Source organism: Eschrichtius robustus, chromosome 20 (genome assembly GCF_028021215.1).
Source record: "Eschrichtius robustus isolate mEscRob2 chromosome 20, mEscRob2.pri, whole genome shotgun sequence".
In the NCBI taxonomy this organism is placed as follows: domain Eukaryota; kingdom Metazoa; phylum Chordata; class Mammalia; order Artiodactyla; family Eschrichtiidae; genus Eschrichtius; species Eschrichtius robustus.
In genome coordinates, this window is record NC_090843.1 from 49,681,919 (window position 1) to 49,705,566 (window position 23,648).

Here is a 23,648-nt window from a genome sequence, read left to right on the forward strand (position 1 = left end):
AGCCTCTTGGACTTAACTAATTCTATTTTATTGAAAAAATTACTGGTAATTTTTAGCGCTAATTATAGGTAGGTGCTAAAAGGTAACTCAGAATATCCATTTTCAAAATATATGAAGATTCGTGAACTAATGTTAGGCTTCAAGAGGATTTCAACAATTTCCTTTTTCTAACTCCCTAGCTACAAGCAGGATTCCATCTTCATTCATTAAACAATTACTTACTGAGTCATTGTTATATGCCAGGCTGTACTTCAAGACCTGGAACTACAGCAGTAAACAACATAGACACAGTCTGCTCTCATGTAGCTCACATTGTGGTGCAATGAGGCCAAGCAATCAAATAAACAAGATAATTTCACATAGTAAATAACTGCTGCAAAGAAAATATAACAAGGAATGGAATAAAATGACTGGGGGTGTGGTTTTGATTGGATGGCCAGAAAAGACCTCACTAGGAAAGTGATATCTGACTTGAAACGTGAATAACAAGAGACCAGGGAATAAGTATTCTAGGCAGCAGCAGCAAGGGTGCTCAAGGGTAGAAATAAGCCTAACATGTTTGATGGCCAGTGTGGTTTCAGTCTGGTGAACAAGAAGGAAAATGGCATAAGATGATGTCAGAGATGAGGCAGGGCCCAGGCTGGGTAGAGCCTTGTAGACCAGGGTAAAGAGTTTGAGTTTCACTGTAAGTATGAAGAATAAGATCCTACAGCTTTTAAGCAGAAACACATCTACAGGCAACAACAGATTAGATATAATTAGATATAATTATAGATATAATTATAAATTAGATATAATTTACTAAAATGAAATCATTTGCTGTACAGTATAAACTAAACAGCTTTTTAACATGGAAAGGGACAACCTTTCTCAAATGTTTAGCATATGTTACCAAAAATGATATGGTTCTAGGAAATTTTTTATTAAGAGATGCCAAATAGCCATATTATGTCTTCTGTATTTAAAACAAGCAATGTCACAATTTCAAATGCAAATAAGAGTGGTTAAATTTTTTAAAAATTGTATAACGCATTACAGAAAAAAAGAGTTGTGAACTAGAGATATATCAATAGTAAACAGGCATAAGCCTTGAATTCTAGTTCTAGCATTACTAAACAACTAAATATGAGATTTAACCCTAATTATCTCATTTAATATATGAAGACACCAGACCAGATCAGGGGTTTTAATTTTCTTTTGATGAGTGTTCAAATGGAATTTTTCAGTGGGTCAGGTAAGGAGTTTGAGTTTTACTTTAAATATGTGAAATAAGATCCTCATATTTAAGAAATCTAGTGAGGGCTAGAAGAGCCAACCACTTTCCACAGCTGAAAATCACTCAAATAATATCTGAAGTTTCTTCCAGCTCTAAAAGTTTTAGCAATTAATTCAATTCATTGATACACACTACTATATAGAAAATAGATAAACAAGGACCTACTGTATAGCACAGGGAACTATATCCAGTATCTTTTAATAACCTATAATGGAAAAGAATCTTAAAAAGGATATATATATATATATGACTCAATCACTTTGCTGTACACCTGAAACACTGTCAATCAACTATACTTCAATTTAAAAAAATTCATTGAATGAATGAATTTTGAAGCATCTGCTATGTGCCAGGCACTGCTCTTCTGCTCTTACTCAATGAACTTACCCACTGAGAACAAGGGACCACATTGGCCAGAGCCATAGCTATTGGGAGCTCTCCTTGATCACCCATCATTGTGACCAACTCCACCAGTCTCTCAAAACGATCTGCCAACACCGTTTCTGCAAGTGTGTCAAATTCTGTGCCTTGTTGAAGGATTTTTGTCAGAACTTCCATAAATGTAGCTCTTGTCTGGAGATCTTTGTGATAACCTAAACCTGATATGGACAGACAGATGCAAATTTACTAACATGGTCTTTCTGAAGTAATTCCACTTGTCTCACATGCCAGTTCTCTAGGTTTTAAATTTCTAAATGAAGCTTTCATTTTATCTCACCTATGGAGTGCATGAGGCCACTGTCCACGTTAGCATTGAGTAAGTTTGACATTGCCAGGACTGTACAGTGCCTCAGTGATGCCAGCCTCCGAGACATGCCACGTTTCCTGCCACCTGTTTGTGCATTTTCATCTTCAACTTCACTACAGTCATTCAAAAGGTTCATAAACAATGTGAAATACCTGAGAAATAAAAAGACTGACCCTTACCCAGTGAAGGCCGCATCAACCAGACAGCTAATCAGACATTCTGAAACCATCACATCTGCATCACATGAGGGGCTCTGGGTATCTGCTTCTCTCCAGTCTTGGGGTAATCAGCCAGCATGGCTCATTATGAAGTGTTTTGTGTTGAATATGATTTTATCCTGACAAAGCTCAGTACATATTTCATAATATAAACACCAAATAGATGCAGTGTTTCCTGGTAAGTGCATCACTTTTAATGTTTAGAATATAAAAATTAGTGGTCCAAAGAGTTTAGACAATGACGTTTTAAATGACTCAAGGAGGTGATCTCGGTTTTACTATCAATAAAAATTCACCAATCGGACTTCCCTGGTGGCGCTGTGGTTAAGAATCCGCCTGCCAATGCAGGGGACACAGGTTCGAGCCCTGGTCCGGGAAGATCCCACATACCGCAGAGCAACTAAGCCTGTGCGCCACAACTACTGAGCCTGCACTCTAGAGCCTGCGAGCCACAACTACTGAGCCCACGTGCCACAACTACTGAAGCCCACACGCCTAGAGCCCATGCTCCACAACAAGAGAAGCCACCACAACGAGAAGCCCGCACACTGCAACGAAGAGTAGTCCCCACTCGCCACAACTAGAAAAAGCCCACGCCCAGCAACGAAGACCCAATGCAGCCAAAAATAAATAAATTAATTTTTAAAAATTCACCAATCAAATTATTTTCTTTAAAAACCACAAAACACTGGATTACTGGACTGAATGTCAATATTATGACATAGTATGAGTGTGTTTCGTGTTTGGTAATTGCAATCATTGTTGCTTTTGTTGTGGTCATCCATTTACAATGCTTGGTGTCAGTTTATTTAGCTCTTGTAAAAATAAAATACAGTGTGTGTGTGTGGAAAAAAAGAATACAGAGTGTTCAGTAGAAAAGAAAAAAAAAAAACAAACCACAAAACACATGTGCATCCCATGAGTGGCTCTGGTATAGGACTTCCTATACCAGCCCTATCATGGATAATACTGCTTCAAGCACATGTTATATTTTGTGAGACAGCGGCCGATGGCCATAAAAACAAAGCAATTGAAGTCCATTTTCTAAATATAACCATTTGCTACTTTGGTTACACTTTGTTTTGTTGTGTGTGGGGCTTTGCTTTTTCCTTTGTATTTTTGGTGACTGAAATTTACTTAAGAAATAACTGTGATTTGGCTTCCATCAATTCCACACCATCTCCTTCCTCAGGCTGCAGCGGAAGACCAGCCAGGAGTGAAACTACTGCTTCCATGCTTGCCTGGTCCAAATCTCTGAAGAAAAAAAAAGTTTAAAGACCACAAATCTTTCAGGTTCTTCCACTCCACCTTCCCCTCAAATAAACTTCTTCCTAACAGACACAAACTTTAATAACTACCTATTTCATTAAACAAATTACTACAAAAACCTAAATAATCTGAGTTAATATGCAGAGCCCAGAATGCCAAGACATTTCAAGTTGGGGAGAGGGCGATAATAACTTTCTACAAAGTAATCTTGGCAAAATGACTACCTTAAATTAAAAGCACATACTATGGAACCAAGGCTGGCCAAAGAAATATATGTGAATGGTTTTTGTGTAATTCATAATGTTTAAATACTTCTGACACGTTGCAGTAAGTGTTTATCATTAGAGCAAACTTAAGCAATTACATTTTAGAAAGACTCAAAACGACTAAGTTCCTCAAATAATATCTTTATCCAATCAAAAAATAAAAACAATCTAAGGTTTTATATACCTTATTTTCCAACTGTAGACCATCCTCCCTAAACAGACAACACAAACTTTCCAAACATAACACTCTCTCACACTTGTTTTTACTGAAAGTCTTTTAGTTAAAAAGAAAAAGAAATAATAAAGATTAGTATCTTTATATAATTCAAATGCAAAAGCTTGATATCCCAAAAAACAATTTCAAAACACATAAAATATATGTATACAAACTATAATGAAGTAGTACTAACACCTAGAGTAAACCTGCTAATACTTAGTTAAAGGTCTTTTTTTGTTTTTTACCTTGTAAGACATTTTACATCATCATCTGCCGCTTGGTTTGACGTTCCCATAACCCAATCTGTCAGGTATTCTACCATCTTATTCCTATAGAATGGCAGAGAAAAAGAAAAGAGGACACAGCTTTTTTAAAGTCACACATACACTTTTAGTCATATAAGAATTTTTAATAGTTCAAGTAATTTTCCAAATCACCCAAGCAACATGACAATTTCATAAAAGAGATACTGCTATTACAAATTTAACAGTGAGCAGGGCACAAACATAAGCTACCTGGGTACTGATCCACCACATCAGCCCTTAGCTATGGTATCCATTTGGATACAAAATCAAATTCTTGGCTCAAGTGTAGTATAATTTTAGAAAAAGGGAGCACTGTCATGGGCACAAAGGTTTGGGAAATTTGAAAAGCTATGAAGAGAAAAACACACACACACACACACACACACACACACACATAAAATGCTCCTTTTTCACCTTCCCCACTTCCCATGATAACCAGGTGCCCACTATTTTTCTGTACTTCACTCAACATAGTAAGATTTACAAGACTTAACTTTGCTTTTTTGAGAACTCACCTAAATTTCATCTCTTGACAAAATGAGAGGTCGTCTCTCCTTGCCATCATTACCTCCACTAACTGACACAGTTTCGTTTTTATTTGAATTGCATGGACCATATTCCCAAGCACACGAACATATCTAGACACAGAAGCATTAAAAAAAAATGATCCGATATAAACAAAAGAGAAGATTTTCTAAATGCTTTCATCTCTAAGTAAAATGATTAAATGTAACCATAAGAACTATAAGATTTTCATTTTGTTTATATGAGAACATATATAACTTCTAATTACCTTATTATTACACCCTAATTTGGGTGCAACAGAGAAAAGGATGGCAAATTATTTCACTACTAACTACCGATACCAGTGTGTGTCTGCTACACTTCAGTAGAATGCTTACCTGACCAGATTTAACATCATTGTTTCAATGCTAGCTTGCCCCAGATGTTCAGAGCTGCCTTCAGTATGATTATCTAGTAAGTTCTTCATTATAGCTATGGTTTGCTCCACGAACTGAGTATTGGTGTCAGTCAATAAAACCTATACGAAGAACAAAACATTGGGAATTGATCTGGGAATCAATGCACAGCAGACAGACCACAGAGAGATGAAGCTGCCTGATCTAAATGTCATACACACGCAGAAATTCAACCATGGGCACATATCCAAACGTGCACATAGATACACACAGACACCCATATCCATACCCAAGACACTGTTAACCCCAGGCACGCCCATGCACTAGAGTCCCTAAAAAGCAAATTGATTCCTACATTAGACGATTCTTCTTTTTGCAATGTTTTCATCTATTTTTTTAAAATTATAAGTGAAAGTTCATGCCAGTATCAAAATCAAATAATCTAAAAGGAAAAGGCTTCATTATTTCAAATGAGTCACTCTATTCACAGGGAAGGGTGAGAAATAAAACAGAGAACACTTTACCTGTCCTTGGGAGTCAAAAAACTTGCTGATGGTATTCTTCAGTTTGTTAAAGAGCATTGGATAAAGAGCAGGACTCAATTCTAGACCCACCAGATCCTTAACATTGGTCCGTATTTGAAGTCCCACTTTCTCATGGTTACAGACCATTAAGGATAGCAGCCGATCCATAAATTTGCTGACAGGTGTATCTGTGTTTCCCTCTGAGGACATCACTGAGATCATGGAACCCTTGCGTTCACTGACTGGGCCCATGGGTGGGCTATAGGTTGCCAGGCCAGAATTGCTTCTCTGCTGCAGGCATACTCCCCCAAGGGCACAAAGGAAGCCAGTCATGTTGATCCATTCTTGCAGGGAGTCCGTGTCCGACAAATCTATGGATCCTCCTCCACTCACATGAGACATTCGCCTCTTAACAATGGTCTTGTGAAGGCTTTCAGCAGCCTAAACACAAAATTTTTATGGAAAGCATGAATTCAACCTAAATTGGTTGAGAGATTTGACAAATTACTTTTTATCCAACATTTCCTCCATGACAAAAGAACATTTTTTACATTTAAAAAATCCAAGTCTTCACTCTGTAGTTTCTAGTCACATCAAGGTATCTTACTGCTTGAGGATGGATGAGTCTTAAGTTACAGAACTGAAGGCAGCGATACACGTATATCCAGTATCAGATACAGAAGGTGGTCATGGACTGCAGTTCAGGACGGAACATACTTTTGAAGCATTTGCTTGTATCAATTCCTGGACACAGAGGCCGTATCTGTGCTGCTTCAAGGAATATAAGCATTTGGAGATTTTTAACCAAGCAGTGTGTGCACTTAATAACTTAGTGATTGCTGAAGTTCAAGTGCTCTGGGATCAGCTTTGTAAACATTGTACTACTAGTAACATATTGGGCTGGCCAAAAAGTTCATTCGGGTTTTTCCATACGCTCTTGCAGAAGATCTTACAGATTCCCACATGGCAAGATGAGAGTAACCAAGTGGAAGAACCACTGAATATAGAAAAGAGTGTAATGAGGGAGTATAGAAAGATAAAAAGTCAATAGAAAAAAATAATACTCTAAAAGAATTTGTAACCTGACAGAGGAGGAATCTTCCAGGAGTTCTGGTTCTTTTAGTTTACGGAACAGAGATGAGAAAGAAAAACTTACTATGTGTAGCAAAAATTTTTCAGATTCAATTTCCCAACTGCTTGCAAGCATAATACTCACCTTAACTATAGAGGATATATCAACCTAAGAAAGCAACATATTAGGGATAATCTGTGACATGGATGATGTAGAAGTACCACTGCATTTGTTTCATTAGGTATGTCTGTTTTACGGGGAAAATGACCTCTCATGAATGACTGCTTTGAATATGGGACTCTTAAAACTTTACCATTTCTTACAGCACATGGATTTACTACAGTTGTATCTAGTATTAGAATATGGCTACATATCTCTGCTGTCATGTAGCACATTACCTCTTTTAGGACCTACATTATCAGGTATTTATGCAAGTTCCCTGATCAGGAGTTAAGACAGAGTGGGGCTCACAATATGGATGACTTAATGTGTAGCACAGTGGAAGAACCATTGGATACAACGCTATGCTTTGATAAAGTAAGCCTAGATCTTGCATTTAAGTACTTTACGTGATCTATTTTGACTAAGAGGTTGACTAGGCTCAGTCAGATAATGAATCAACTTCACACCTTCAACGATATATGCAATAATGAGTCACTAGCATCAGCCATAGAAAGTCCATTGCAAAAGAACTTGCAGACTGGCTTATAAGCAACAATGTTGTAGAGCATATATATGGACTGAATTTCATACTGAGATTATCAAACACTGTCAGTGACTGAATATTTTTTAGCAGCGGAAGGATGACTGAGTACTTAGCATATTGACTACATTTGGGCTGCAGCACAGCTGAAAACACTGTAGTTGGTATATGCTGATTTATTTCCTTTATTCATCAAGAATTTGGATCCAGTACCACTTAGACATCTTCTTAATCTGGTTTCAGCTCTTCAGCCAAGTGTTCGTACTGAACAGACATTATACTTGGCATTGATGTTAATTAACGCATTATAGAATAATGTATTAGCCGCTAAAGCTCAGCTACCTAAACAGTTCTTTGGCATCTTTATTAATCTTCCCATTGAAAATAAGAAAGAGGAAGAAGAGCTCAGAAGACCAGCTCCATCACCTTGGTCACCTGTAGTTAGTCCTCAAAGCAGCAATAACAGTGAAACTCATCAGAATGGAGGCAGTGATATTGAAATGGATGAGCAACTTACACACAGAACGAAACAGATGCAACAGCAACTTTCAGACACAAAGAAATCCAAGCAAGGAAGTTCTGGCAAAACTGCCAACAGTGGTGAAGATGGAAGCAGTGGTCCTAGAAGCAACAGTAATGGATCTAGCAATGAGGTGAATTCTAGTAATGCAAGCCAGTCAGCTGAGCGCTCTGGCAATGAGGTACAGTCAGAAGGCACTGCAGATTTGAAGCCCTTCAAGAAGATGAAGATCATGGTCATAATCCTCTTAAAAGTAGTTGTGGTACGGATCTTTGGAACAGAAAGTTAGAAAGTCAAGCAGGCATTTGCTTAGGGGATTCCCAAGGCCCATCAGCAAGCAATGGAACAGGAAAGGACCTGTTTTTTAACGCTGAGCCAATGCCATCAGTAGATAATCAAATACAAATGCTGGATGCCTGTTCACACGCTGAAGACCCAGAACATATTTCAGAGGAAATGAATGCTGCTCATATAGCACAAGCATCTCAGGAATCTTGCAGTATTACACGCACTGGGGACTTTCTTGGGAGACGACTGGAAATGAATTATTTGCTTGTCGGCACTTCAGCATCACTAAATTCAGCATCACTACCCCCACCACCACATCGTCATCACTACCATGATGGGCATATGGCTGATGATAAGCTAAGTACAGATGATGTCAGTTGCAGTAGCTCCCAGGTCAGTGCAAAATCAGAAAAAAATATGGCTGATTTTGATAGTGAAGAATCTGGGTGTGAAGAGGAGCTAGTTCAGATTCATTTCATAGGCAGAGCTACCATCTCATCTGTAACAACATCTTGCCAATGTAGCATCTATTTACCATGAACATCTTAATCAAGGACCTATAATTCATAAACATCAATTCAACAGTAATTCTGTGAAAGACATTAATTTGGATATTGTTTGCAAGAAAGGAAACACCTTGTGGTGGGATACAGTCCAAGATGATGATACAATTAATCTTTCTGAAGGATTAATAAATGAAGCAGAGAAACTTCTCTGTTGCTTAGTATGTTGGTTTACAGATAGATCTGAATGAGATTCATTGAAGGTTGCCTTGAAAATTTAGGAAACAACAGGTAAATAGGAATTTAAAAATTTTTTATGCAGTAGTCAAAGTTCATTTTGTGTATTCTTATCAACTAGGTGTGGTGAATTCATAGCATTTAACGTACCATTATCAACCTATTTTTTAGTAATTGTGGTTTTCATATTAGGTTTAAAGACTTCCCTTACAGGGTTCATACTGGGCTGGTCAAAAAGTTCGTTGGTTAATGAATATGTTGTTCAATAAAGTTCTTGGTGAAAATGAAAAATGTCCTTAAAACCCAACGAACTTTTTGGCCAACCCAATATTTTATCACTGTCTTGCTTTTATCAGTACTTTTCGGCACTTTTCTTGATTAGATCATCTCCAACAGAAACAAAGGAGTAACAGTAATACTTATTCTCTTCTTGACTCTGGGAACACAGTGGTGATTACTCTGGTTTCAAATTACAGTTAAATGTTCTTAAACTGTGTCACAGTGTATATAAAAGAAGCTAAATAAGTGACGTTAAACTGAAGCTGAAATATAAACATTTTGATTATGACACTGTTCTTTCATCTGGGGAATCTTTTGTGTTTTGACTTTTATAGTGCATAAAGAATTAGATTGGTGTTTCTTCTCTAGTTTGAATTCTGCTATATATTTATATACTTCTTATCGGGGCTCAAATGATTACCACAAGTTTCTTGATTTTCAATTCTGTTCCACTGGTACAATTTCAGGTTTCCCTTGTCTTATACTGTTTTGATAATGTTGTCCCATTCTCTGACATAGAGAATTCAGTTATTAACTGAATATATTATATTACATCATATCGTACCATATTATATATTTTCAGCTTAGCTCTGCCCAGGCCTGATATAAATGTCTAATTTTATTGAATATTTAAGTGCTTCAAAATATTTATCTAGTTGAATTAGAAAAAGTATGTACAATATTTTATTTCCTACTTTTGGTCTTTAAAGGGTTATAATTTGAACAATCCCAATAGAAAAATTGCTTGTTCGTGCAGGTATAAGAAACCACTAATAACAGACCCCTGTTAGTGGATCAATTGCCTCATTTTGTATATACTCTTTAAAAGGAATGCTTTTCATGGCTGGATGATATTTGATCAGTTACACAGATATTATGGCAGTTCATTTTAAAATGTTAGTTATCTTTTAAAAGTTTTTGTGAAACTGTCAAACAGTTTTTTAATGTGATTATATCCATTTATATTCCCCATATGTGCATCTGCATACCCTGTGACCCAGCAATTCCACTGTTAAGTGTGTGCCTTACAGAAATACATCTATAAGGTCAGCAAAAGACACATTCAAGAATGTTTATAGCAGCACTATTCAAAATAACTAGTCGTTGTATAACTATCCAATGCCAAAAAAGAATAGAAAAGAAAAATTAAATTGAGGACTGTTAAACAAAATAATATATTGCAATAATAATAAATGAACTACAACTGCACGAAATAGTGTGGCTGAATCTCACAAACATTATGTTAAGTGAAAGAAGCCAGATATTAGAGTATACTTCTACTGCTCTGTTTATATAAGTTTAACAACAGGAAAATGACTGTATTCAATCAGGATAATGGTTACTCTTGGTCATTAGTGACTGGAAGGGGCACAATGAAAGCTTCTGGGATGCTGGTAATGATTTCTTTCTTGATGTGGGTACTGGTTGCACAGGTATGTTCACCTCCTAATATTTTGCACTGTCACTTTGATTTACACATATTTTTGAATGTATACTTCAATTTTAAAAAACTATGCGAAAGATGCAAAAAAAAATTTTTAAAGTAAAAAACCCAAACTTAAGATTATCATATACATTTTTAAAGAGCCACTAAAATATTTTTATCATAGACTAATATAATCAACACAGGATATCAAATTTCTTTTAAAAAGCTTTGATTTACATGAATGAACCTTGCAAACATTATGCCAAGTGATACTAAAAACCACTGAATCATACATTTTAAACAGGTGAATTTTGTGGTATGTGAATTATATCTCAACAAAACAGCTACCAAAAAAAAAAAAGCTTTCAGTTTAAAGCCACGTGTCCCTCTCCCAATAATGATATTAGGTACAGATTTTTGCTTCACAAAAACATAACTTTTTTTCTTGTTCTAATTAAGCATGACAAGAAAAAAACAATGGGAGACTAATGAGTTTTTCTAAAACACCTAATAATGAGAACAATATGGCCATTACAAATCAAACATACAGAAATATCAATTGTAAATGTCCAGGGTAACAGATGATTACAGCTGATGAATGAAATGCCCAAATTTTAAAACTTCATTTAACCTATGGTTCAATCTTCTGGCCACCAGATCCCTTAATTAGAATACCTAATAAAATAGTAAAATGTATCGTTTCAATTTTAATTTATTTTTCTCTATCTTTGTCGCTCCTTTCCTGAAAATTCTGTGAAATACTCTGATGGAGAAAGAGAAAGAAAAGAGGGGAAAGAAATGGTCCTACCATAAATCATCTCTAGCTCAGAGCTGTCCAATATTTCTGCAATGATGGAAACATTTAATATCTACGCTGTCCAATAGAGTAGTCAACTTCCACATGTGGCTACTGAATGACAGAGAAACTGAATTTTAATTGTTTTTAATTTTAAATTAAACTTTCATTTGACTAGTGGCTAGTGGCTACCATATTAGTGCAGGTTTAGATTAACCACAACTAAATATCAGTCTTAAGACATCTACATACTTACTATATTAAGAGGTCACTCACAAAAGATGAAGTAAAGTACATATGTTTAGGAGATCAATCAATAGACAAAATCAACTTCACAAACTCACCTGGCCATCTTCCATTTTGGCTTTTGGGTAGTTGAGGATTAGTTTTGTAGCTTGTTCCCACTTTGCATGTGTATCTTCCCAAGCCTGAAATGAAGGTAATTACCACTTGAAAGCAACTTTAAACCTAGAGCTAAAAATCAATCAGTAATAGGCAGGTCTCAAACCTGGTGCATATTATAATATCCTACTTGTAATATGCGCATATCTTAGATTTGCTTCAAAAGCTATTCCTGGTCACATACGCATAACACAAGGCTTCTAAAATTGAGGGTGGGGGCCTGAGAGGGATATTTCTGTTGCCAAGGGCATACCTCAGTGTTTCCTGCAGTGGGATGCTCAATTCGCCGTAGTAATGCCATAACTCTTTTCTGAAGTGCTGCTCTTCCTAAGCAAAGACAACAACAAGTCAACCTACTGCACTTAGAGCCCTGCTTGCCAACGGAGAACCTGGCAAGCCCAACCCAAAGGCAGAATAGGAGGAGTGGAATGAATACTTCAAATGATAAAGGTGAACACTTCCTTTTACCAGCCTCACAGGAAAGGGGCACTTAACTGGGACCCCACAATGTCCACAGCCTAAAATAGCTACTCCCACCTAAACTTACTCATAACATGTGCCAATGTTTTTAAAACTTCACTACATACAGTTCCGGCAGAGTAAATTATATAATCTATAACTGAAAGCAATTTATACTGCCAGTTTTTAAACAAATGTATATGGCATATTAAAAACTCAGTGAGAAATTAACAACTTATTTCAGATACTATTTACTTTCACCTTACCTTGTGCAGAAAAGGATTTCAGGTAAGCTATCTGAATTAGCCCTGTAAACTTACAAAGTAGTAATCTTAAATACATTCCTATGTTCCTAGAGCAATCAGACGTCACGTGATTCAAGGCAGACTGAGTGAAAAAACATTACCCATGATTTACCTGTTGACATCATATTGCTGACAGAGGCAAACTCCATGAATGTGTTATAGTTGGGCAAGAAGTTGTGCACTGACACTTCATCCACCCCACAACGGATATCCGCTTCCTCACAGAGGTGACGAAAACAGGACATGGCAACCAGAACAGCTTCAGTGTCAGGGCTCCACAGAAACATGTACAGGGCCACTTCTAGTTTGGTCTGGGCTTGTCGGCATATTGGCGGGGTTCCGCTGTAGCCTGCTGCACTATCCTGGGAGTCAGGAGTGGGAGGCAAATATTTGCAACTTACATAATTTTACTTACAAAACCCAATAATACAACAAGCTGTGTACCAGATACGTCTGCATACAATAACCCACAAGAGCTTTTCCCCTTTAACCATGATAGGATTTTCAAACCTCAAAATATCTCGCCTGAATGAGAACTCAGATTATTTGGACCAACACAATACTACTATCTGTTCAATTTCAACTAGAATAGGTGTCCTTTCCAGATCCCAGAAATGTAGATTAAGTCTAATATGAACACAAATAAAACAGGCACAACATAAATCTACTCAATGAAAAATATAATACACTTCTCAGTCAATCATAAACGACAAAGGAAGAGGAAGTAACATGAAATTCTATCCACCCTGAGGAAAGAAATAAAATAATCATGCTGCAAAACTGACTTAACAAAGGACATGAATAAGAACTGAACATTACTGTCGAAGATACGTTGGGCTCTGGATAACATATTCCCGAAACACGAAATAGAGAAATCCTCATTTACAAAATGAATGCAAATTCTGCAGGTAAGACAAGAGTAAATACCACACTGCTTAGTAGTTGGTTTTTTTTCCTTCAACTGGAGATTATGTTGTAAATTATGGATTAAAAAAAAGCTTTGGTCTGAAAAAGAAACTCTAATCATTTGATATTTTCACTTGTATTATGATTCATTTTTAAAGGGAATTATGGACACAGAAGTCATGAAAACACTTACGCATAACATCAAGCAACATGCTTTTTTCCCCAGTAAATCTGTACTCTTTTTAGTTGACAGAACTTTTAAACTTCTGGGGTATGAATGGTCTTTCTTATGGGATAGAGAGTTATAATAATTATAGGTATCAGTTAAAGCTTAAAAGTGTCAAAAAATCAAGTGCTGTTTACACATAATCTCATTTAATCCTCACAACAATTCTGGGGCAGAAATTATTATTATCCCCATTTTAAAGTCAAGGAACTGAATCACAGAGATGTTAGGAACTTGCCTGAGGGTCTACAAAGAGCAGTAACAGAACTACAAGCTAAGCGGTTCTTCACTATGCTATATTACCTAGTTGAAATTTACCCAAGTTCATTCGGAAAAAAATACAGAGCACAGATGACGATACAAGAAAACTACAAAAGAAACTCCTTACCATGGATGAATTTCCTTTTCCCTTTCGGAGAGAGGTTCCAGGAGTACAAGTACGTAGTAATTCTTCATGATCCATGGACACCTGACTGGGATTTCCACTTGAAGGAACATCACATCCTACTCCATAAAGGAAGAGAAAGTGACAGGAACTTCTATCTGCTTGCTAGAAAGAAAAAACAAGCCTTTTCAAAGTACTGATAACCAAGAGAAATAAATATTTAATATAAGTTGTCTTTCTGTTTGAGACTATCCTGGAAAACCTCTCCTTCCAACTCCTGTTCCCCTCACATTGAAGAACATTCACTAGAAACCCAACAGTACAAATAATGTTTCCTCGATATCTCTGAAACTCCTCTCAGTTTTCCACTCTTCAAATCATCAGAATCAACAGATTCTAGAACTGTAAATTAACGTTTCTAGGTTTAACAGAGACACAAGTAAAACATCAACAACATAAAGCTACCACATGAAAAATATAATGTACTTCTCGGTCAATTAAAAACGACTAAGATTGCCTCCCGTAAGATTTATATCCTGTGCTATGGTCAGGATAACTGGAAGTTGACTCTTTTGAGATTAAGTTCCTCTGGACCAGAATTAACACTGGTATATACGCCATATATAAGAGTGACCTCACTGACCAGAAGACTACAGATTCATTACTGGATTACTAATGCTTGTACTCCAGAGAATTATACCACAGGCAAGGGCATGAAACATGAAATATCTTGTTCCTTATCTTTGGAATAATGCCAAATTCCACTATATTAACACACTAAGATAAATAAATCCAACTTACCATTAGCCCATTTCTAAACAAAGAAAATGTAACAAGCTGCATGGTACACTGAAAAGCATACGCATTTGATACATTTAAGATTTCTCATAGATTTTATCCATTCTAGAAATGGATAAAAATTCACTGAATCAAGTACTCCTAAAACTATGCTGTAATAGAAGAACTTTTAAATTGACTAATTATAGAAACTTTATGTTAGAAAAAAATTAAGGCTCTTCTCTAGCCCCCAAAACCTTGTCACCATACTTCAATAGCTCAGGATCAAAACTTTTCACTCAACCCCGAGGAAGAAGATGCCTGATATTTTCAAGAGGTAAAAGCTTTCTCGCAGAAATATAAATAAACCTAGATTGAGGGCCCTCAATCTCCTCCCTTCAGTTTCTTTACATATACAGATAGATAACATTCTCTGGACTAGCCTAGCCATAGGATTCAAGTCTTATGTATGAACTTGAGAGGAGAGATAGACTATGTTGTTACTCAATCTTCTTTGGTTATAGCAGCCCCCACTCCTCCTAGCACTGCCCCACAGAGTCCTGATTAACTCAGCTAGACTTTAGCAGGATTGTGGCTAAAGGCTCAGAATAATTTTTAAAGAGTTGATTTGTCAGCCATTGTCTTCTGCACAAAATTTCCCTTGAAGACTGTAGGAGAGAGGAGCTGAATTAGGACTTAATTTGGCTAATAAACATTTCCTTAACATTTCCTTAATCTCTTCTCATTACCATTCCAAATATTCTTCCATTATGAAAGATGTCATTTTGCTTACCTTATTTTTAAGAAGAAATTTATTCCTGCAGATCAAAATTTCCCGCAACCATTTGAGAATTTCTGTGCTACTAAGCATTTGATGGCTAGTTAATTTCTTGCAGATGTAAAAAAGCATTTGTGAGCTGCAGAAACAAAGTTCACTGTTACCAGCATTGTCAACAAACAACGTAACGCAGATAAAATCAGTCCATAAGAATGGCATTCTCTAATAATGGACAAAGTCTAGAGAAGCTTATTTTCCTTTCCAGGATTTGTTTTAGAGAAATGGTTATCAAAATGTTAATAGCATGATCATCAAAGGATGTAAGTATACGGATCATGTTAAAAAAAAAAAAAAAAAGCAAGTACTTCTAAGCCCCCTACTCTCCCAACTCCCAGCTGTTTCATCCATGCATCTCATCCTTGCAGAGGACTCAAGAAAAAATTATAGACCAGGTGCACAGCACAGACTGTATGTGAACCTAATGCTCTAGAGCAGGGGTCTGCAAATGACTGCCTGCAGGCCAAATCCAGTCCATCATTTGCCTTCGTAAATAAAGTTTTAGTGGAACATGGTCACACCCCACTCATTCATTTACATATGGTCTATGGCTGCTTTCATGTCCCACCAGCAGAACTGAATAGCTATAAAAGACACTACCTGGCTCACAAAGCCTAAAATATTGACTACCTGGCCCTTTAGAGAAAAAGTTTCCTTATTCCTACTCTAGAGCTGCACTGTCCAACACAATAGCCACTAGCCAGCCACATGTGGCTACTGAGCACTTGAAATATGGCTTGTCTAAATTAAGACGTCCTGTAAGTATGAAACATAATAAATTTTGAAGACTTTATTAAAAAAAGAATGTAAAATATCTTATTAATAACTTTTATATTAATTACATGTTGAAAAATATTATATATATACTGGGTTAAAAAATATACTATTAAAATTAATTTTACCTGTTTCTTTTTACTTTTGAACGTGGCAACTAGAAAATTTTAAATTACATATGTGGTTCATATTACATTACTATCAAAAAGCACTGCTTCAGAGTCTAGGATTTAACTCAGATGCCAAGTGACTTGATGTACCCACTTCTATTATAAGAAAATGACAAAACCTGAGGCTTACACGCTTACATTTTCCTCAATGTGTTACCTCTGTGCTCACTGAAAGGTAATAATTTATATAACCAAGGAAATAAATTATAAAATTTATATATATTTTGCCTTCTAAGCAGATATTCAGTATTAATTCATCCACCAAAAACACTGGTATTATCGAAAATGTATGAAAGATCACAGTTTAGAAAACCGAAATAAACTATTAACATTACAAAATTTTAATACTCTAAGCTTATAACTGTAAAAATCAATTTAAAACACAGTTGTAACCACATAAAAATCCGAAATAGAAGAGAACATACCAAATAACAGTACTTATGTTTAGATAATGAAATTTAGGACAATTTTTAAAAATTTATTTTCTAAACTGCTGTGACAATGTTCTTACAGTTAAAACAAGAAATAATCTAATAATTTCAAGTTAAATAAAATACAAACTCATAAAACCTCTGGAGGTATAAATGAATAAAGTTTTATAATAAACTAAGTACTACAGAGTTAATATTCAAAGACAAAAAATACAAAATAAAATTTTAAATTGAATTAAAAAATAACAGTGCATATACCTGATTTCCCAAAATGTTTCTACAGGAGCATCAGGATTCCACAAATCAATGCTATCTAACTGATGAAGAACCAACAGAGCCTGAATTTTTAAAAAAGAGAAAGAGAAGACTTATTCAAAAGAGTTTTGGTAAACATAACACTGGAGTACTTATTTTACAAATGCTAACAAATTGAGCTACTTAATTGTATCCTCAACACACAGTATAGGGCACAACAGAAAAACTCTGAAGAACCAAAATCTCTAGGGGATTATATGTATTATATATATATATAATGTATATATATAAAAAATGAAGTTACTTTATTCCTATCAGTCTTACTTTAAATGGCATATACACATAAGTTAGATACTGATGAATTCAGAAGAGCAATATACATGTGTAAAAACTTCTTTAAGACACAAACAAAATAATTTCAATAAGTATCAAAGAACTCTATGGAAAACAAAAATAATCCCCAAGTAAGGAGATCTCTCCAAAACTAATACACACAAAAATATTTTACCTCAAGACAATATGGTACTGGCACAAAAACAGAAATATAGATCAATGGAACAGGATAGAAAGCCCAGAGATAAACCCACGCACCTATGGTCAGCTAATCTATGACAAAGGAGGCAAGGATATACGATGGAGAAAAGACAGTCTTTTCAATAAGTGGTGCTTGGAAAACTGGACAGCTACATGTAAAAGAATGAAATTAGAACACTCCCTAACACCATACACAGAAACTCAAAATGGATTCGAGACCTAAATGTAAGACCGGACACTATAAATCTCTTAGAGGAAAACATAGGAAGAACACTCTTTGACCTAAATCACAGCAAGATCTTTTTTGATCCACCTCCTAGAGTAATGGAAATAAAAACAAAAATAAACAAATGAGACCTCATGAAACTTAAAACCTTTTGCAAAGCAAAGGAAACTACAAACAAGACGAAATGACAACCCACAGAATGGGAGAAAATATTTGCAAACAAATCAACGGACAAAGGATTAATCTCCAAAATATATAAACAGCTCATGCAGCTCAGTATTAAAAAAACAATCAACCCAATCCAAAAATGGGCAGAAGACCTAAACAGACATTTCTCCAAAGAAGACGTACAGATGGCCAAGAAGCACATGAAAAGCTGCTCAACATCACTAATTATTAGAGAAATGAAAATCAAAACTACAATGAAGGGGGCTTCCCTGGTGGCGCAGTGGTTGAGAATCTGCCTGCCAATGCAGGGGACACGGGTTCGAGCCCTGGTCTGGGAAGATCCCACATGCCGCGGAGCAACTGGGCCCGTGAGCCACAGCTACTGAGCCTGCGCGTCTGGAGCCCGTGCTCCGCAACAGGAGAGGCCACGATAGTGAGAGGCCCGCGCACCACGATGAAGAGCGGCCCCCGCTTGCCGCAACTAGAGAAAGCCCTCGCACAGAAACGAAGATCCAACACAGCCAAAAATAAATAGATAAATAAATAAATATTTAAAAAAAAAAAAAAAACTACAATGAAGTACCACCTCACACCAGTTAGAATGGGCATCATCAGAAAATCTACAAACAACAAATGCTGGAGAGGGTGTGGAGAAAAGGAAACCCTTTTGCACTGTTGGTGGGAACGTAACTTGATACAGCCACTATGGAGAACAGTATGGAGGTTCCTTAAAAAAGTAAAAATAGAATTACCATATGACCCAGCAATCCCACTACTGGGCATATACCCAGAGAAAAGCATAATTTAAAAAGACACACGCACCCCAATGTTCACTGCAGCACTATTTACAACAGCCAGGTCATGGAAGCAACCTAAATGCCCATCAACAGATGAATGGATAAAGAAGATGTGGTACATATATACAATGGAATATCACTCAGCCATAAAAAGGAACGAAATTGGGTCATTTGTAGAGACGTGGATGCATCTAGAGACTGTCATACAGAGTGAAGTAAGTCAGAAAGAGAAAAACAAATATCGTATATTAACGCATATATGTGGAACCTAGAAAATGGTACAGATGAACCGGCTTGCAGAGCAGAAATTGAGACACAGAAGTAGAGAACAAACGTATGGACGCCAAGGGGGGAAAGCGGAGGAGTGGGGTGCGGGTTGTGGTGTGATGAATTGGCTGACTGGGATTGACATGTATACACTAATGTGTGTAAAATGGTTGACTAATAAGAAAAAAAATAATTAAAAAATAAAAAAATAAAAAATAAAGTCAGTCCATAAAGTTTGAAAAAAAAAATTTTACTCCTAGGCCATAAGATAAAGTAGAAGTTTTCTTATTTGCCACAAATTCTTTTGGAACAGACAGGACAAATTATTTTTCAAAAAGGAGAGAGGGGGAGGAAAATAGATTTTGTATTTCATAGCAGATTATTCATCCTAAAATACCTCAATTGACCACAGAATTGAAATTGGATTTGGCTCACAGAACATTAACAGGAATATACAACTAATATACAAAAACACTACTATTAAATAAATTAATGCCATCAAGGGTATAAAGAGTAAAACTAGACTCTTCCTTCAAACCAGCCCTATCCTAACTCCAGCTCCACAACGTTTCCCCCAGACGCACACTGTTGAGCTCTGCACATTCTTCTCAGTCCTTGGTCAGCACATTTGGAGATTCTTTACTCCTCTTTAAAGCCTTTTATTAAAATTCCAATGAAACACTGTTTGGAACACATAATGAGATCTGATTTCTTCTCTTAAAACCAAATTAAATGCATAAACTGCAAATACAGCTGCAATGATAACCTGCCTCACATTAGGAAAAATAAGTAAATTTCTAACCTTGTTCAACTTTGTAACTCTATAAGTTATAAATTATATAAACACCAGACCTATATTTTCTTATTTCAAATACTTCCACTGTAATTATTTTGAGATGCTTAGTGAAAACTACAATTCGTTGTGAGAATCTTCAAGAATTATATAGGTTATACCTCTCATATCAAGGAAAAACAGCACAAATTAACATTCAATTTTGTTACTATTGTGCAAAAATTTAGTACAATTTACTGACACTTTAAAGTGGCAAATTCTGTAACATTTTTGACAAAACATTTTTTTGAAATATTCAAAGAAAATGTGTTAGCCTTTTCTCTGCCTTAATATGAATGTTTTCCTTTTCATGTTCCTTTCCATTTTAAAATTTTCCACATATATTTTAACAAAACTGTAAACACAGTATACTCATTTGACATTTCATAAATATTTTTCCATACTGCTATCTGATCTGCATGGTTTAATGGATTTTTTTGAATTTTTGAATTTTATATTATTTTTTTATACAGCAAGTTCTTATTAGTTATCCATTTTATACATATTAGTGTATATATGTCAATCAGTTCACCAAATTGAAATATCATTCTCTTGTTATTGAATATTAACACATTCTCTTACTAGTGAATATTTAAAATTCTCCTAATGTTCTATTACAAATAAGAGCAATAAGCATACATGTGTGCAGCTTTTTCCTTTTAACTTACATTCACAGGATTAAAAAATTACAGGGTTGGAATTATTTGGACAGAAAAATGGACATCTGTATAGCTCCTGCTAAATACTGTCAAATAGCCTTCCAAAAAGAATGTAAAGTATATACTGTTTTATAGAACCAACAGCAATGTACACAAATACAAGCAATGAGTGTAACAATGAGTGCTGAAACACTTTTGGTAAAATAAAGCATGATAAATAATGAAGTAGCAAATCTTAAATATATAGTTCAATGAAATTTCACAAATGAATATACCTCATATAACCATTACCCAGATCAACATTATTAACACTCAGAAGGCTTTTTCACATTCCCTTCCGGTCATCAGCTCTTGACAAAGGTAGCCACTGTTCTGACTTCTATCACCATAGGTATTTTTGCCTGTTTCTGAACTTTATATAAATAAAGGGAATCATACGGCATATTCTCTTTTGTGTTTGGCTGTTTTCACTCAATATTATGTCTGTGAGATTCAACCACGCTTTGTACTTAGTGGCAGCTTGTTCTTTTTGCATTGCTTTAATAAGTGGAATGATAATGTTGATACATTTGAGTTGTTTCCAGCGTTTTTGCCTACTACAAATTATGCTGCTATTAATATTTTTGTACGTATCTTCTGGTAAACATACATATACATTTCTGTTGGATACATACCTAGGAGGAGAATTGCTAAGTCATATGTTTAGCTTTTGTAGATATATTACAAAACAATTTTTAATGATGGCTGTACTAATTTACTTTCTTACGAGCAGGATATGAGTAAAAACAAAGCACAGTTTGATCCTTGAACAATGAGGTTAGGGGTGCTGACCCCCCATGCAGTAAAAAATGCACATATAACTTTTGACTCTCTAAAAATTTAACTACTAATAGCCTACTGTTGACTGGAAGCCTTACCAATACCATAGTCGATTAACACAAATTCTGGATGTCATATATATTATATACTATATTCTTACAATAAAGCTAGTAAAAAGAAAATGTTGTTAAAAAATCATAAAGAAAAAACATCTATAGTACTGTACTGTATTTATCAATACTGTAAGTTTACGTCATGTTTACAAGATGAATCAGCTTTTTCTATAACAATGATGGCATCTTCGATAGTGTAATCCTTCCAGACTTTCATGATGTTCTCCCTATTTGGATTCTCTTCCATAGCGTTGACAATCCTTTTCACAGAGTACCCGAGTATAACGAGCCTTAAAGGTCCTTATGAACCTTTGATCTAGAGGCTGAATTAGAGACATGTTTGGGGCAATCAGGCCACTTTGACACCTTCAGTGTTAAACTCATGGAGTTCTGGGTGGCCAGGGGCATAGTCCAGTATCAAAAGAACTTTAAAAGGTAGCCCCTTACTGGCAAGGTACTTCCTCATTTCAGTGACAAAGCATTGATGGAACTAATCCAGAAAAAGGGTTCTCACTGTGCAGGCTTTCTAGCTGTACAACCAAAAGAATAGCAACTGGTATCTATCTTTTCCTTTCAAGGCTTGGAAGTTAGAAGCTTTATAAATAAGGGCAGTTCTGATCATAAACCCAACTGCATTTGCACAAATCCTGGTGCTTGCTTCTCTTCCTTACTAATAAATGTCCTTTGTGGCATTTTTTTCTAGAGTAGGGCACTTTCATCTGCATTATGAACCTGTTCAGGCTTACATTCCTTCTCCTCAATGATTTTCTTAATGGCGTCTGGGAACTCATCTGCTGCCTCTTGGTCAGCAGAAGCTGCTTCTCCTTTACCTTGACATTTTTAAAGCCAAACCTCTTTCTAAAATTATCAAATGATCCTTTGCTGGCATTAAATTCTCCAGCTTTTAGATCCTTCACTTTCCTTTTGCTTCAAATTGTCAGATAAAGACTTCACTTTTTCTCGAATCATACTGAAGTCAATAGGTATACCTTTCTTATAGCAATCCTGCACCCACATAAAAGCTGCCTTTTCAATACAAGATAAAAAGATATTTCACAAAAAGTGCAAGGTTTCATGCCACCTGGAGTATCTGCAGCAACAGCTTCATGAATTTCCATTCCCCCCTCCAACCAATAGTCCTTACGCTGGATTCATTTATCTTGAAATGGCAGACAACCACAGCTGTCTACAATCTACAGCACATATCCAACAATTCAACTTCTTGTAATGTCATGACTTCTTTCTACGTTCATCACTAGTGGCACTTCATATGGGTCACATGGTGTTATTCAAAGTATGTTACTGCACTAAAAATGATGAAAAATACACGAGAACCACAAGAGATCGCTTTTTACTGATACACAATTTACTGGAGAGATAAACTGCTCATGCAGAGACTATGAGCCTCACATAGCATTTTAAGAGGATACTCGTGACACTTGAGCTCACCAAAATAGTAACAAAATGCAGTTATGAAATTATTACAGTAGTACAGTATGTACTAGTTGATTTTATGCAGTTATGATTTAATACTGCATCTGTACATTTGTTTATATTTCTTTTGACTGTGAAAGATGCCATGTACAGTCTGTAAGTGTGTGTGTAAGTTTTGATAAATTTTAACTTTTTATAATAGATTTATAAATGATCATATATGGATAAACAAGGTCTTCTGTATAGCACAGGGAGCTACATTCAATATTCTGTGATTAAAACGTAACAGAAAAGAACATTAAAAAAA

General features: G+C 35.8%; 1 protein-coding gene across 6 annotated transcripts in view; it reads right to left on the reverse strand.

Moving 5' to 3' along the window:
- The window catches only part of NF1 (neurofibromin 1), a 249,354-nt gene that overhangs the window by 124,486 nt on the left and 101,220 nt on the right, over positions 1–23,648 (reverse strand). For all 6 annotated transcript variants that reach the window (XM_068531562.1, XM_068531559.1, XM_068531561.1 and 3 more), the window contains exons 15-27: positions 17,496–17,575; positions 15,821–15,944; positions 14,254–14,415; positions 12,846–13,095; positions 12,223–12,296; positions 11,912–11,995; positions 5,744–6,184; positions 5,202–5,341; positions 4,815–4,937; positions 4,240–4,323; positions 3,380–3,496; positions 1,995–2,176; positions 1,664–1,875 (exon numbers count right to left, since the gene is read on the reverse strand). In XM_068531562.1, the coding sequence (XP_068387663.1) occupies positions 1,664–1,875; positions 1,995–2,176; positions 3,380–3,496; positions 4,240–4,323; positions 4,815–4,937; positions 5,202–5,341; positions 5,744–6,184; positions 11,912–11,995; positions 12,223–12,296; positions 12,846–13,095; positions 14,254–14,415; positions 15,821–15,944; positions 17,496–17,575 (2,073 nt within the window). The remainder of the gene's footprint in view (positions 1–1,663; positions 1,876–1,994; positions 2,177–3,379; positions 3,497–4,239; positions 4,324–4,814; positions 4,938–5,201; positions 5,342–5,743; positions 6,185–11,911; positions 11,996–12,222; positions 12,297–12,845; positions 13,096–14,253; positions 14,416–15,820; positions 15,945–17,495; positions 17,576–23,648) is intronic.